Below are 15,302 nucleotides of genomic sequence, written 5' to 3'. Positions count from 1 at the left end.
AAAGTCTCGTCGTCGACAAGAAGGATTGTGCTTATATTGTGGAGAACCTAAGCACACTGCTCAACATTGTCCAAAGAAGCGACGTAACTACAAAATGAGGAGTACGGCTGTCAAAGAAGACAGTATGTCGGAAAACGAGTACGTCCAGCTACAATAGGGACCGTGCGGCTGGAATCTTGTACAACTTCTAATAAAGGTCCTATCTTCTCCTCAGAACCATCTCCTTGTTTTATAATAGATGTGCGTTTAGGACCTAATAATTACAAAGCCTCTGCCTTGGTAGATTCAGGAGCCTCATCTTGTTTTTTAGATGAAGAATTTGCTAGATGTAATAGAATATCATAAATACAAAAAACTAAACTTGTACACGTAGAAGTCATAGATGGTCGTCCGTTGTCTTCTGGAGATGTAACTCACGAAACACTTCCTGTAGATGTAGTAATAAATGGTCATAGTAGTTGCATAATTTTTAATATAATTAGATCTCCCTCTAATCCAGTAATTTTAGGCTTATCATGGTTAGAAAAGTATAATCCTCGAATAGATTGGATTTCTCGTAAACTTGTTTTTCCTCAGAGCATTAGTAACAGTTCTATTAACCAAGTAAAAAACCATGAGTCTAGTATAGTAAAACTGGCACCTATAGGTACAAAAGCATTTATACATGCAGCAAAAGAAGGATCAACTTTTGCTATTTATGCTGCACCTATTTCTGAAAGCGTAAAGACTTCAAGTGGCATTCCAAGTCAATATCAAGATTATCAAGACGTTTTTGAGAAAAAGAATGTAGATATTCTTCCTGAGCATCGCCCATACGATTGTTCAATCGATCTCAAGGAAGGAACTCAGCCACCATTTGGACCAATTTACAGTTTATCGCAAGATGAGTTGGCTGAACTCAAGACATATATTGACGAGAATTTAGCGAAGAATTTCATACGCCATTCAAAATCTCCAGTAGGAGCTCCAATTCTATTCGTAAAGAAAAAAGATGGATCTTTACGAATGTGTATTGACTATCGAGGACTCAACAAGATCACAATCAAGAACAGGTATCCATTACCTTTGATATCAGGACTCCTTGACCAGTTAAATTAAGCTAAGATCTATACAAAAATAGATCTAAGAGGAGCATATAATCTAGTACGGATCAAAGAAGGAGATGAATGGAAGACTGCATTTCGAACCAGGTACGGGCATTTTGAATATAATGTCATGCCTTTTGGACTCACGAATGCACCAGCTGCTTTTCAACATCTCATGAATGATGTATTTCGTGAATTCTTAGACAATTTTGTCGTCTGCTACCTAGACGATATCCTGATTTATTCTAAGAATGTTGAAGAACATGAAATACATGTTCGTCAAGTATTACAAAAACTTAGAGATGCAGGATTGTACGCCAAGATGGAAAAGTGTGTATTTCACACTACTCAAGTTGACTTTTTAGGATACATCATTTCAAATGATGGTCTTATGATGGATTCTAAGAAAGTCCAAACAATCATGGAATGGAAGATTCCAAAGACTGTAAGAGATGTCCAATGTTTCTTGGGATTTGCCAATTACTATCGGATCTTCATCAAAGACTTCTCACGAGTTGCAGCTCCACTTACACGCTTGACTAGTAAAGATAAATTTTAATGGAATCAAGAAGCGGAAGCAGCATTTGAAGCCTTGAAGACATCGTTTGTCTCTGCACCAGTCTTATATCGTGTTGACTTTTCCAAGGCATTTTTTATGGAAACAGACGCATCGGATTTTGCCTTGGGTGCAGTTTTATCACAAATGGGAACAGATGACAAACTTCATCCGATAGCTTTTCATTCAAGAAAATTCTCAGCAGCCGAGATCAATTATGATATCCACGATAAAGAACTTCTTGCAATCGTGGATTCTTTTCAAGAATGGCGTCATTATCTAGAAGGTGCTTCTAGTCCAGTCATTGTGTATACAGATCACAAGAACCTCGAGTATTTCATGTCAGCACGCGTGTTGAATCGTCGTCAAGCTCGTTGGAGTATGTCTTTGTCAAGATTCGACTTCATTATCACTTATCGGCCAGGAAAACAACAAGGTTTGTCCGATGCCCTGTCTAGACGTTCTTATTTTGCACCAAAAGAAGGAGATGCAGCTTTTGAGCAACAAAGAACGGTCCTCTTGAAACCGGAGCAATTTCATCTCCGAGCAGTGAAATCAACATTGACTGTTGATTCAACTTTTCTCAAGCAAATCCAGTCCAGTATGTCCTCAGACCCTCTTGTTCATGATATCGAGAATAATTCTTCCAAGTCTCATGATTCTTCTAAGTTCGAGTTCAAGAATAATCTATTATATTTTGAAGGACGCCTATATGTTCCAGAAGGAAAAGCACGTTTGCGTGTTCTTCAAGCACGTCATGACTTTCCAGCAGTAGGGCACTTTGGATATAATAAGACTTTGGAACTCATATCAAGAGATTTTTGGTGGCCACAAATGTGGAAGTCAGTCAAAGACTTTGTACAATCATGTGATATTTGTTCAAGATCAAAAATTCCTCGACATCGACCTTATGGACTTCTTCAGCCATTACCTATACCAGAACAACCATGGTCTTCTGTTTCTATGGATTTCATCACAGATCTTTCAAACTCAAGATCTTATGATTCTATATTTGTGATAGTAGATCGTTTCACCAAGATGGCACATTTTATGCCATGTACAAAATCTATCACAGGTGAAGAAACAGCTAAGCTTTTCATTGATAATATCTATCGCTATCATGGATTGCCTAAAGATATCATATCGGATAGGGGAACTCAATTTGTGTCGAGATTTTGGAGGACTCTTTTCAAGATTTTAAAAGTGGACATAAAGCTATCTTCGGCTTTCCATCCTCAAACTGATGGACAAACAAAGCGCCTAAACCAAGTCTTGGAGCAATATTTAAGGTGTACTATCAACTACCAACAAGATGATTGGACAAACCTTCTGCCATTGGCAGAGTTTGCTTATAATAATACGGTACATTCCTCCACGCAACAAACACCTTTCTTTGCCAATTATGGCTATCATCCACGACTTGATACTTTTGATTTTTCAAAAGTTGATAATCCTACAGCAGAAGATATGGCAAATCGGTTGTCAGAGTTACATGCAATAATGAAGGCGCAGTTGAAGAAAGCTCAAGAACGACAAAAGATAAATGCAGATGTATATCGTAAAGAGCAACCACAACTCAACGTGGGTGATAAGGTATGGCTACTTCGTCGCAGTATCAAGACCACTCGACCTTGTGACAAATTGGACTATCGTAGGCTTGGCCCCTTTTCTGTTTCTGAACAGATCAACCCAGTTGCATATCGGTTACATCTACCGGAGTCAATGAAGATCCATCCTGTATTCCACGTGTCTCTTCTTGAACCATATAAGACAGTGGATATACAAGGAAGAAGACAAATGCCACCACCTCCTATAGAAGTAGATAATAATGAAGAATTTGAGGTGGAAGAGATATTAGACTCAAGGCGGCACCGAAATAAGCTGGAATATCTTGTTCATTGGTGCGGATATGATATTAGTGAGCGCACATGGGAGCCATCCAGGAATCTAGCAAATGCATCAGCTAAAGTCAAAGTTTTTCATCAACGACATCCATCAAAACCAAGATGAAAACCTCCCTTATAAAAGAGAAAAGATTGAGGAAGTTATGAAGGCCTCAACAGTGATCAAATAACAGGGTGGTCTTCTCGCCCTGGAATGGGACACTATCGATGGCTAAGAGGACCCATCAACTATCTTCGAAGAGAACAAAGATCAGAGTATGTAGCAAATACAATTCGCCGCATATTAGATTTTCTCAATATATAATCACCGCTCCTCGTGGAACTCGTCCCTAGAAGGGGGGGTAATGTCACGGACATACATATAATTACCTATATGAATAGATAAAAGTATGTAAAAGTAGGTTAATTGTGTAATATCTTCTAGAGAAGCTTCTTAGAAGCTTCATAGACGCTGCTTTGACTTTATAGGAGTCTATAGTTGACTTTTAGGTTAGAAACTTGGTCAACAAGTTAGCCATGTGCCACGCATGTTGGAAGCTTAAAGAACAAGCTAACTACGTGGTCCATCCATAGAAAACTTGCCTTGCAAGCAAAGGCATGTGGCCTAGAAAGTCAACATATATTGGAGGTCTTATAGAACATCGCCACGTGGCTTCTAGTTAGATAGTATATATAGAGGCAAGAGTGAAGCCCTCTTCACTCTTGTCAACTCCTTTCTTGCTTCTAGTCTAGTTTCAAGGGTCTCTAGTTTTCTTGTATTTTGGCAATAGCCATTCCAGTTTCTTTCTTAATATACATATTTCTATTTTGTCCTATTTCTTTTTGAGAAAAGTCTCACTTACTCTTTAGCTTTCATCGAGTTCTTGTCCTTGACACTTATCTTGCTAATTAGACACATGTCTTAAAAGTTCCTTGTAATTAGATAGTACATATGATAAGGCAAGAATGAAGCCTTATTACCTCTTGTCAATGCTTTCTTAGTTCTTAGTCTTGTTTCAAGAGTCTTCAATCTTTTTGTCTTCGGCAATAGCCATTCTAGTCTTAATATTATACCATCTTTGAGTGATTATCTTCCATGTTTAAGTGATAGAAGGTGATTGTATATTGATCCTTTGGTTCTTTGTGATTCATGTCTTTGATATGAAATAATGTGTATATATATTTTTTAACCCTAAACTTTATTAACTATAATATTAACATCTTCTTTATTTACAAGAAGTAGATTTATAGTGAAAAGCTACAAATTGGTCTTCATGTAGAATTTTGAAAAAATGTAATAAGCTTCTACTTATTATAACTATCTTATTTTTTTATCTATTATTAATAAAAATTCTTGTCATAGATATTAATATGAATTCTTGTCATATAAATTATTAAATAGTATAGAAATACTATTTTATTTTTTTTTAAAATTCATCTCTTTCTTAAAATAAATTTCTTTTCAACTCCATATAAACTCTAATAAAGATTATAAATATATGATTGAATATAATTGATGAAAATTTGGACATACAAATTATACTTAAGAAAATACTTGAGTTATTTGTTATATTAAAAAACTAATAATATTTTAAAAATATTTAGATGATATTAAAAGCTTTGACACTAATTTTGTTCTTAATTATTCTAAATTAACACTATTATTTTAAAACTAAACTCAATATATTTGATATGTCTAACAATAACTAATAATTTTAGTCTAAATTAAAATCGATTGCCACTAAATACAACAAAGACTTTAATACACAAAATCGTATCTGTTAAACAAACAAATGAACATTAATATTATTCTAAAAAAATCTAATAATGAATAAAGAGCTAATCAAGGGGCATTATCGAAATTACGATGACATTAGTAAACAAAAAAAAAAAAAAAAAAAAAAAGTTTTGTTACAGCAAATTGGCAAACAAGATTAGCAGAAAAAATGGGCATTGGGAGGGTGGGGGCAATGGCTCATGAGGCCCCGAACTGGACTGGCCCGAAGAGTCTCCACAAAACCCTAATTCCGAATGGTGATTCAGGTTTAATTTGAGCTTGATTTCCGGTGGAGAGCGATCTCGAATGGGCAACCACAAATTGCCCTCGAAATAATCTGTCGGTGTAGTCAGAGGGAAAGAACAAAAGAACGCTAAAAAACACGAAACAAAACTGGAAACAGTGCAAGTGAAATGTGTTGAAAAATGGAATCCAGGCCCTGGTCTCGGTGCTCGCTTCGGGGAGGAAATGCTCCCAGAATTAGAGCATCCACAACTTCCGATTGCTCGTAGTCGTCGAATCTCAGTGATTGTCTTAGCTTTTACCCTCTATGATTCTGTGTCTGAAGTTTGATTGTGTAATTGCGGTGTCTCACTCGGCTGATCTGTGTTAAGAGGCTAGTTTTCAAAAGACTTGTTTTTTTTCTTTCGTTCTTAGGTCATGTGCGATACGACCCTTGGTAACTGCCAGGGGTTTGGAAGGAGGGAGTGCGAGAATTATCTTGGTAGGGTAGTAAATCCTTGAGCTCAAGCATACTTGAGCGTTTCGTCGATACGTTTTCTTAATAAAAAGCCGTTGAAGTCGCTACTAAGGCGGATGTGAGAGGGTTGAGCTGTCCAAAAAAGGCTTCTGCCGTGCTGTCACTCGATAGCCTCTTTTGCACGCAGTAATTGGGAGAGAGATTGCATGCCAGGGTCATGGCAGTTACAGTGTCGCGGGTCGTGGAAAGCTGTGCCAACAGAAACGAAGAAGAACTGCTGGAAGTGAACTATAAAGAAAACGGGAAACAGGATTGGAAAGAGGAGCGAAACGGGCCCACGTGCTAAGCAACGAAGTGGTGAAGAAGCCATCGGTCCCATCACTCGCAGAGCTTCGAAATACTGCGGGCAAGCTGAAAGTGATTGTGGTATGCTCTCGTGGGTGCGGGCTTTGATCATCTGGGGCTGAGAACGGCGATGTATGCAAGACGAGAGAGAGAGGGAAAGGTTGAGAAGGTATATCGAAAGAGGGTTAGACAGAGGCTATTGAACTGAACAGCATGACATGCGCTTTTGCTTTTCATTAGAATTATGTGAAGCAGCTTGCTCTCATTGCTTCACCACCGTTGGTACATGAAACGGTTTGGGTGGTCCTGACTCGCTGGTGGATAAGGAATTCACAGTATCACACGGATGTAGCTTAGGACTTACCATCAAACACAGATCACATCGCGCCATCTCCTCCTCTTTAATATTATCCATCTTCGACCGCGGCCTTTTCTTTCCATTTATTCGCTTTGGAATGTCGATTGTTGATCAGGTGCTGTGAGGGGGATTTGGTTGCGAGAAAATTCCGTGAGTTTGGTTTTGTGGGCCCGGATGACTTGCAGAGTGGGGCTTTGTCGCGAGGGTGATTTCTCGGCGGAATGAGAATTGGGACAATGAGCTTTGAGTTTCCGAATTGTAGGATGGGATGCAGTGCGTGGAGAGTCAATGTTTAGGCAGATTTGCATTGGTGATACGTACTAGATTTTGCGAGGCGACGTAAAAATCCGGCGCTGAAGCGTGAGAAATTTGGGTTTCCATCGCCAACTGAGATGTTGGAGTGAGAATTAGGTTCTTGCAACGGAGGTGCTCGGTTTGTTGTCGCAATGTCGATCCCTACGTTGTTGCTGAATCGTGGGATTGTAGTGTCTGGACCTTCGGCATCGGTATGTGCTCCGAGTAAACTTGGATGGAAGCCGCTCCCTCTGGTTAGAATCCCCTCTTATGGATTAACTGGGAGAGTTTCTAGGGTCATTGCGTGTGCGGCACCTTGTGATAGTTTGGAGGTTACAGCACCAGTTGCAGGGAAATTTGAGTTTGGAAGTGCCCCTTTTGACTCCAGCGTTCTGCAATGTGTGAGAGATGGGTTAGTCTTCCAAGAAGGACGCACGCCAGAGATTATTCGAGCGGCGGCTTATTTGCGGGCTCTCTCATTTTATACGTATCCTGAAGGCCGTGGCGAAGAAGCCATCAGGGTATTACCTCTGACGTAAATGCTCTCTGCTGTTTTAAAATTTTTGAGTGCACTTACTGAGAAAGTAGAACAGAGTGAACTACATTTTTTTTACTACTCTGATAGCGGTGTAATCCATGGTGGATTCCTAATGCAGAGGAAACCATGCTTTCACTTGGTGTTGTGGTTTGAGACTGTCCGTACAGGTTTTCCTTCTTGTTTCCGCACGCTAAACTCCTCTAAATGTTTGTATCGTTTGATGGCTTCGTTTGTGTTATCTGAAGAGTCCAGAGTGCGGAATAAATCGACCAGTCCTAGATTTAGGAAACACTCAACTTTATTTAATTCAATTGTGAGAGAAATATGGAAAGAATATTGATGCAAAGACTTTGGATGGTTGCATAGTTGCATCGCAAGATGAAGGCAGAAGATGAATTTACTGCTCTCACCTCCAAAGTCGCGGGTCTCGAGCAAGGCTATAAACGCATTGTCTGTATTCTGGCACTCTACCCTCTCTCCTGCCTCCCTGATCGGTCTCTCGTCGATCTACACCCTGCCTTAAAGGTGAGAATCAACTTGTAAATAAACTTCTGCACTGATGGCTGTACCTCGATACTGCATTTTGATGTTTGTAATTCAACTGAAATCTAGAGTTTGTGTACCTATTTGGTGTGATTAAAGTCCTATTGGTTATCTGTGCAGGTTACGTTGGCAAATGGCGAGGAGCATGTGCTCGTGGGATCGCTTGATTTGAGTCAAGGCAAAGTTCTACCAGGAGAGATTGTTGGGAGTAAACCCCAGGTGGGCTCTAAATCGACAATTTTTCGTATCAAAACATTGGTTCCCTAAATAGAAACTTAAGTTATCCATGGCCTTTCCTAGTTGCAGTCTTGCCCCAGTTGATTAGCACGCTTGTTCCAGAATTTGAGAATTTCATGAAAGGTACAGAATATGAGACAAGCCAGGACAGTGTCTGGCAGTGCAATGGACAAGCTTGAGTATTACAACTCTTGGATTAGTACTGGTGGAGTTGGTGTAACTGCCTTCCTCTTAGAGATGGTGAATCTTTACTAGTATTCCCTTCAGGACATCGATCTTGCCAGCGGGCGGATAGTGACCTAGATCCCTGCATGTAAGAAATTGAAGGTGGATTTCTTAACTGGAGATGTGGACCATATTTTAGACTATTTGCACTGACCTGGCTTGATTGCTGGACTAGTTGTCAACCCTCACTGGCTAGAAGGTGGATTACTCATGGAACATCACTGATAAACTTGTCGGTGATTAATGCAGGGCAGTAGTGCTGAGCGTGAAAGAGGCTACCTTTCAAACGTATGCGTGGCGCCTTTGATGCGTCAAAGAGGCATTGGTGTGGCCCTTCTGCTGCAGTCCCAGAAGATTGCTCAGCATTGGGGTAAATCAGACTAAATACTACGTTCCTTCTGGTGAAATGAGCTATATTTTGAACTCTGAGTCACTACTCAACTCTTTTTTCGTGGTATTCTTCAGGGATAACTAGTTTGTATGTCCATGTCGTGGTCACAAACGACGCTGCTGTCAAGCTCTACAGCAAAGGTGGATTCATCCTTGAGAAGGAGGAAACTGCCTCAGAAGCGAGGAACCAAGCCCGACCACGTCGCAAGTTATTACACAAATTCATTTGAGCTCTAGTCTTAAGGAATCTAAAGCAAGCTTTTTCCAAAGTGCTCTGAACTGATCTCCAACGGGTAAGGTCACTAGCTCATACCACGGTTGTAGTCTATGGCTGCACAGAATATCTCTCATTGCTAGAATATGCAATTGCAGGATTTACAAGCGTCCCTAGTAGATTTTAATCAGTACAAACTGCGTGTAGATTAGAGTTCCTATTTCAATGTAGACTAAAAACTTCGATGCATACTCACTGGCTCCAGGATATAGCTCAGCAAACACAGGTGTGCAGTTTCATCTCCTCTTGCTCTTTTGGGTGAACCATTACTGGTCTACTATCACCTTACGCTCACAAATTCTCTCAGTGCTGTGCTATTTGGCACTATTACACTTAAAAGTGTAGCTGAATCGAAAATTTTCAGATTTTTTCCTCCCTCTGAGACATTATGGAAGGACTTGCAATGATATAATGTGATATCTAAAGTTTTGAAGAAATGCAATGCTCTTATTGAAAAAGAAGTCATATATATATATATATATATATATATATAAATAGTTGTGTTGCTGTATGTGTATATGGAACCTAGATTCTAGGGTAGTGAAATAGAATTTGAGTGGACATTATTAAATCAATGCATTCAAAAAAATTAGATGTACGATCTGTGAATTTACAATATTATTTGTCAAATACAAAGTATGAAAGGCAATACAATTAATGTATCCTATCACACCTAAAAATGCAATTTATTTTAATAGGATATTATATTTTTAGCATTTTTAATGTTTTTGGAAATATCTTTACATAATTTAAATTTATATGTTTATTTTGAGTGTTTTGGATGCATAAAGTAAATATTGAAGTCTATAATATCTTTAATTTTATAATTAATTATGTTTTGAGTTTTATTAAACGTGGTAGATAACTATCAAGATTACAAATAAAAGATATTATGTAAGATTGGAATTCAAATTGTTACTCCTTTTTTGAAGTATTTTACAGTTGATGTAAGTAAGGTAGTTTAGTGGTTTTTTTTAGTTGTTAAAACTTATTAATTTGTGCTACAATAGCTATAGTTTGAAAATAACATTATATATGCTATGCATAACATTTAAGAAAATCAAAAAGTAGATTTGATAATCTTTAGAATTTTTTTCTCATATGCCACAATTAACTATTGTTTATTTTGATTTAGTAAATTTACCAAAAAACTTGAAAAAATAAGACTATTCCAAAAAACAAAGCAATATTTAAAGATCTTACAAACTTCAATGGCTATAAACATACATCTCCTAACACAATGACAAAGTTAAGTTTACAAACAAAATTGTATAATAAAAATATCTTGTAGATGTTGATGCACTTGTTTTATGTGGTTTATAATTAATAATTAATAATAGTGGGGTAAAAAGATAATTCCTCTAAATCATTATAGAACTTTTAGATATATTTTTTTTGATATGTTAATGAATTTATAAGTTGGAAATAATTCATATTACTTTCAAAGTATGTATTTGATTATTCTATGTATACTTTGTTATCTAAAACATTCATACAATATTTAGTATAATCGACATTGAAATAATACTCTTCAATCATAATCCTTTGGTATATTCAAATACAAATACACATACACAATTTTAAAAATATAACTTTTCTAATAATTTTATTTTATTAGTTATATTCTTTTGATTGTATTAATTATATTTGGTTTTTTGTATTCAAATCAAACTCATTATTTCACATATATATATATATATATATATACATACAGACACATGTATATATATATATATATATATATATACATACAGACACATGTATATATATATATATATATATATATACATACAGACACATATATATATATATATATATATATACATACAGACACATATATATATATATATATATATATATACACATATATATACACATATATATATATATATATATATATATACATACAAATACATGTATATATATATATATATATATATATACATACACACACATGTATATATATATATACATACACACACATTGTAGAATAAGTAATTATTTGCTGATTTGTAGATACTTAGTTTATAGTGTAAACAGGGATAGATGACTGTTGGAAAGGTAGTTTAGTAGTTAAAATGGATGAATAGTTAGGAAAAGCAGTTTTCATTAGAGATGTAGTAGTTGGTATCTCGTGGTAGGATAAAGAGGATGAGAGAGAGGAAGAAACGGCCATTATTGTGATAGTGTGAGCCGGGGTAAGCTTGGTGCTACCTCTTTTCTTTTGTTGTTATGTTCTTTGAAATAAGAGTATTGAGAGTTTCTGAATATTGTGAAGTGAATCATGGAATGAAAGTGTGATTGAAATTATATGTTATTGAATGAGAAGAAGAGAGATTGAATGCTGAAATCTGAATGTAGTTCAGCAGAAAGAGTGAATCTGTGGTTGTGTGAAACACTGTAATGTGAATGGTAGTTCTGTGTGAAGAATTCCAGTAATTGGAATGAGGGTAATTGTGTGCTGAAGCTGTGATGTTGTGGTATTACAGTTGGAGATTATAAGAGTGAAGATATATTGGTGGAAATAACAGTTATTGGTATGACTGAATTGTTGTAAGGAAGAGATTGATAAGGTGAAAGGAGAGATTATAGTTTCCTTGTGTGCTTAGACAATGGAAATAGAGACGATACATTGGAAGTAATTAATTGTGTGACCCTAACGTGAACGCTTAAGCAACTAGTCACTCCTCGTGTTCGAATTCTCCTATACAGGTTTATTCTGGGAGGTTTCTTTCGAAATAAGTAAAACGATCAACCACATTTTGGCGCTGCTGCCGGGGAGTGATAATAGCTTTGAGTGTTAGGAATTAATTACTAACGTGTGAGAAAATGGGCAATGGAAGACGATTTCAGTAGTGTTTGAAGAAAGATTATGGTTAATAAGAACGAGAGCATTGCATCGAGGAAATTAAATCAGTTGAGAGAAAGGCAGGGAAGAGCGCAAGGAAGGAACTTGCGTAGAGAGGAACAAGAACGTAATCTTAAAAGAAAGCATCGACAGAATTGGATTAAACCATGGTTGCAAGCTTGTCAACGCATCCAAACAAATCAAGAATCAGACAGACTATTAATTCTGCAGTCATATGTACCGTTAGAAAAATTGCCAAGAACACTCGCGGGAAATTTTGTTAACATTCCAATGGAAATCTTGAGGCCATTAACTGAAAGAGAAGGAGGCATAGAAGTATTTGGTACTCCATTGGATAATTTTTCAGTAAGGGGTACCGCTGAAACAAGCAATAGGGGCTCTGCAGATTGGCATGAATTGGTCACCAATAAAGGCAACTATATCGTATTTCAAAATCCGACTTTTTCACCTGCAAGTCAATCAACAAAACTATTTGCGGAGAAAAACAGTAAAGCAAGGACCGCTGAGAGCTCGGTAATTAGAATAAGGAAAAGTAGAGATTATTTTAAAACAAATTTTAGAAGAACAAAAAATTCAATGGCGGCAAGAGGACCAGCCGTTCCGATTGCAGTTCAAATGGGTACCTTGGGCGATCGTACGACTAGCGTCGCACCATTACCTACTTTTCGTGGTTTGCCAAGTGAGGACCCAGATCAACATTTGTCTCAATTCTTGACGACGTGTGTAGCCAATAATGGAAGGATAGAAGACATTTGGCTGAGATGGTTGCTAGCGACACTAAAAGACACAGTGTTCGAGTGGTATAACCGCCAACCTGTAGGTCAATTTATCAATTGGGAGGCATTGAAAATGGTATTTTTAGCCCATTTTTGACCAATTGGTTTTGAAGAACGTCTTCAAGAAAGATTAATGAACAGTAGAATGGTACCAAGGAAAGCGGTACAGTCATATTATCGTCGTGTAGTAGATATACTTCGAAAATGGCTAAATAACCAAATGCCGGAATCGTTTGTGTTGTCCATATCGGTTAATAGATTATACCCACCAGAATTGAAGATGTTTGTAAAGGAGGCCCAATCAGCTACCATTGTAGCATCTCTTGAGCGAGCAAAAGTATGGGAGGAATGTCATTACGACCAGCACTTAACCGTTGGCACCACGATGATTCCATCACAAGGCGGTTATCAAATGACAAATTGGAATGACGCATTGGAAAGTTATCCGGGAAGGAGTGATTATGGTAGAATTCCACAGGGAATAGTGAATGCCGTTCCATTGCAGGCTGTACTACCATCATCGTCACAATCGTATGTGCCTTATTCCGCATATCAAAAATCAATACCTACGAAGGAATTGACCAATGAATTGGTATCAAGGGATCCCAATGACTCATTGCTGTTAACATTAACGAAGAAAATGGATGAATTGGTTGTGAATCTGGCCAAGGATAAAGAAAAAAGGCATAAACCGACCAATATGCGACCCAATGTTTGGTGTAGCAATTGTAAGGGACAAGGTCATTTGGTAACCAAATGTTCTTCACCACCCCAAATGATGGTTCTATGTACCTTTTGTGGACGTAAGCATATCACTGCCAATTGTTGGAACTTAAGGAAACAACAACAAGTCGGACAACAGACCATGAGTCAACCAACTTCGTGGGATGTAAATCAAATATAAACGAATAATAGGTTCGGCTAGAATGGAAATCGAGCGAATAAACAAAACAGAAATTATTCCAATTTCCAAAACTCTGAATTTCACCAAGAAGGTGTATCCAATACCCATGGCTTGGGGCTGAATCAACAAGGATATCATCAATATTCAACCATGCAGAAGCCAATGCCAGAATCTACAGTACCAATGGGTCAACCAGGATCCTTCACTCAACCGACATGGAATAGACCGAGCCGTTATATACCAGTAGAGACACCCAATATCCCTGAAGGAGTTGGCAGAAGACCACTTCGTTGCTATTGGTGCAGAAAAATCGGACATTATGCGAGTGAATGTCCTAATCCAAGAGAAAGTGATGATTATGCCCCAATATGTGGAAATTATAAGTAGTCTGGTCATACTTATCAGCAGTGCAACGCGACATTTAATTATAATAACCGTGACCAGCAGATGTAAACAAGCCAGCCGGCGGAGGACAAAGGTCCTGTTCAACGGGACTCACTAGTACATCGCGTCGAGGTAGTGAACGCAGTGCTTACCAAGGGTCAACAAAAAGGCAAGAATCTAATTTAGGACCTGGATGACCCAATCGAAGTAACAACAGTAGCGCCCTCCATGAGGCGAACCGAATCAATACTAATATTGGACCGTATTCCAATATTGGGACCTCAACAGGACGAGGAACCCAATTCAATTTCACGTGCCAATTTTTCGGGGACATCAAGATCAATTCCAAATGACCCCGTCCCAATACCCGCACAATCCAATATAAGCTCGTACCTATTGAAGGAACCTTTAGTGGTAGAAGAGTCGACTAAGAGGAAGGAATTACTGCCAAACAGAATCAAAACGAAACCAATGAAATGTAAAAGAGCATTGGGAGTTACTCTCAATATGCAATCCTACGACATATTGAAGGATTTGAATGTTATCCAGCCTTCAATTACAATGAAGCAACTTTTGGCTTTAGCACCAGAATGTCGATCAATATTGAATTCAGCGTTAGTATGGTGAAGATCTCGCACTAAAGAAATACATGAAGTTAGCTTAAACCCAGATCCGGGAGCACCAACAATCGATGTATCAATCGATGGAGTTTTAATTCCAGGGGTACAAGTCGATGGTGGCTCCAGTGTGAATTTAATGAACACTGATACAATAGAAGACTTAGATCTAAAGCAATTGCTCCCTACGACATTAGTTTTACAAATGGCAGATCATAGTCGGGTTAAGTCGATGGGAATCTTACACGATATTGCCACTGTAATCGCGGGATTGACATACAAAATTGATTATGTTGTATTTTGGTTACAGAGTTCTACGTTATCGTATCCCATTTTATTAGGCAGACCTTGGTTGTATCAAGCCAAGGCTAAGAACGATTGGGGCCACGGCACATTGACAATTGGAAAAGGCAGTGACCAGATTGTTCTATAAATGTACCCTGTACAATATCACAGAGAAACCCCATTGCCCGAATCAAAATTTACATCGGATAACGAGAGTCACTCGATTGAGAAAGATGACGATGCTATAGTTTCATCGCAATTT

The 15,302-nt window shown here is 37.8% G+C and overlaps 1 protein-coding gene and 1 long non-coding RNA gene across 3 annotated transcripts; both read left to right on the top strand.

Annotated features, from left to right (window-relative positions):
- The first annotated feature begins 727 nt into the window (after nt 1-727).
- LOC149989826 (uncharacterized) lies at nt 728-4,380 on the top strand. Its single transcript, XR_016498360.1, has 2 exons — nt 728-2,242; nt 2,363-4,380. It is a non-coding gene; the product is annotated as an uncharacterized LOC149989826 (long non-coding RNA).
- A 2,327-nt stretch (nt 4,381-6,707) lies between these two features.
- LOC112293745 (GCN5-related N-acetyltransferase 7, chloroplastic) lies at nt 6,708-9,580 on the top strand. 2 transcript variants are annotated; one of them, XR_002973339.3, is made up of 6 exons: nt 6,708-7,519; nt 7,903-8,061; nt 8,200-8,298; nt 8,791-8,911; nt 9,007-9,224; nt 9,411-9,580. XR_002973339.3 is itself a non-coding variant. In XM_024543944.3 (5 exons), the coding sequence occupies exons 1-5, from the start codon at nt 7,151-7,153 to the stop codon at nt 9,159-9,161; spliced, it is 903 nt and encodes a 300-aa protein (XP_024399712.1). In that variant the 5' UTR covers nt 6,727-7,150; the 3' UTR covers nt 9,162-9,580. The 2 variants fall into 2 exon arrangements, 1 of the variants encoding a protein (XP_024399712.1); XM_024543944.3 differs by having other exon boundaries at nt 6,727-7,519; nt 9,007-9,580.
- Nucleotides 9,581-15,302: the final 5,722 nt, after the last annotated feature.

This window comes from Physcomitrium patens, chromosome 1 (assembly GCF_059467195.1).
Source record: "Physcomitrium patens ecotype Gransden chromosome 1, ASM5946719v1, whole genome shotgun sequence".
Classification (NCBI taxonomy): Eukaryota; Viridiplantae; Streptophyta; class Bryopsida; order Funariales; family Funariaceae; genus Physcomitrium; species Physcomitrium patens.
Note: the sequence above shows the minus strand (reverse complement) of the source record. Positions and strands in the feature narration are given on the sequence as shown.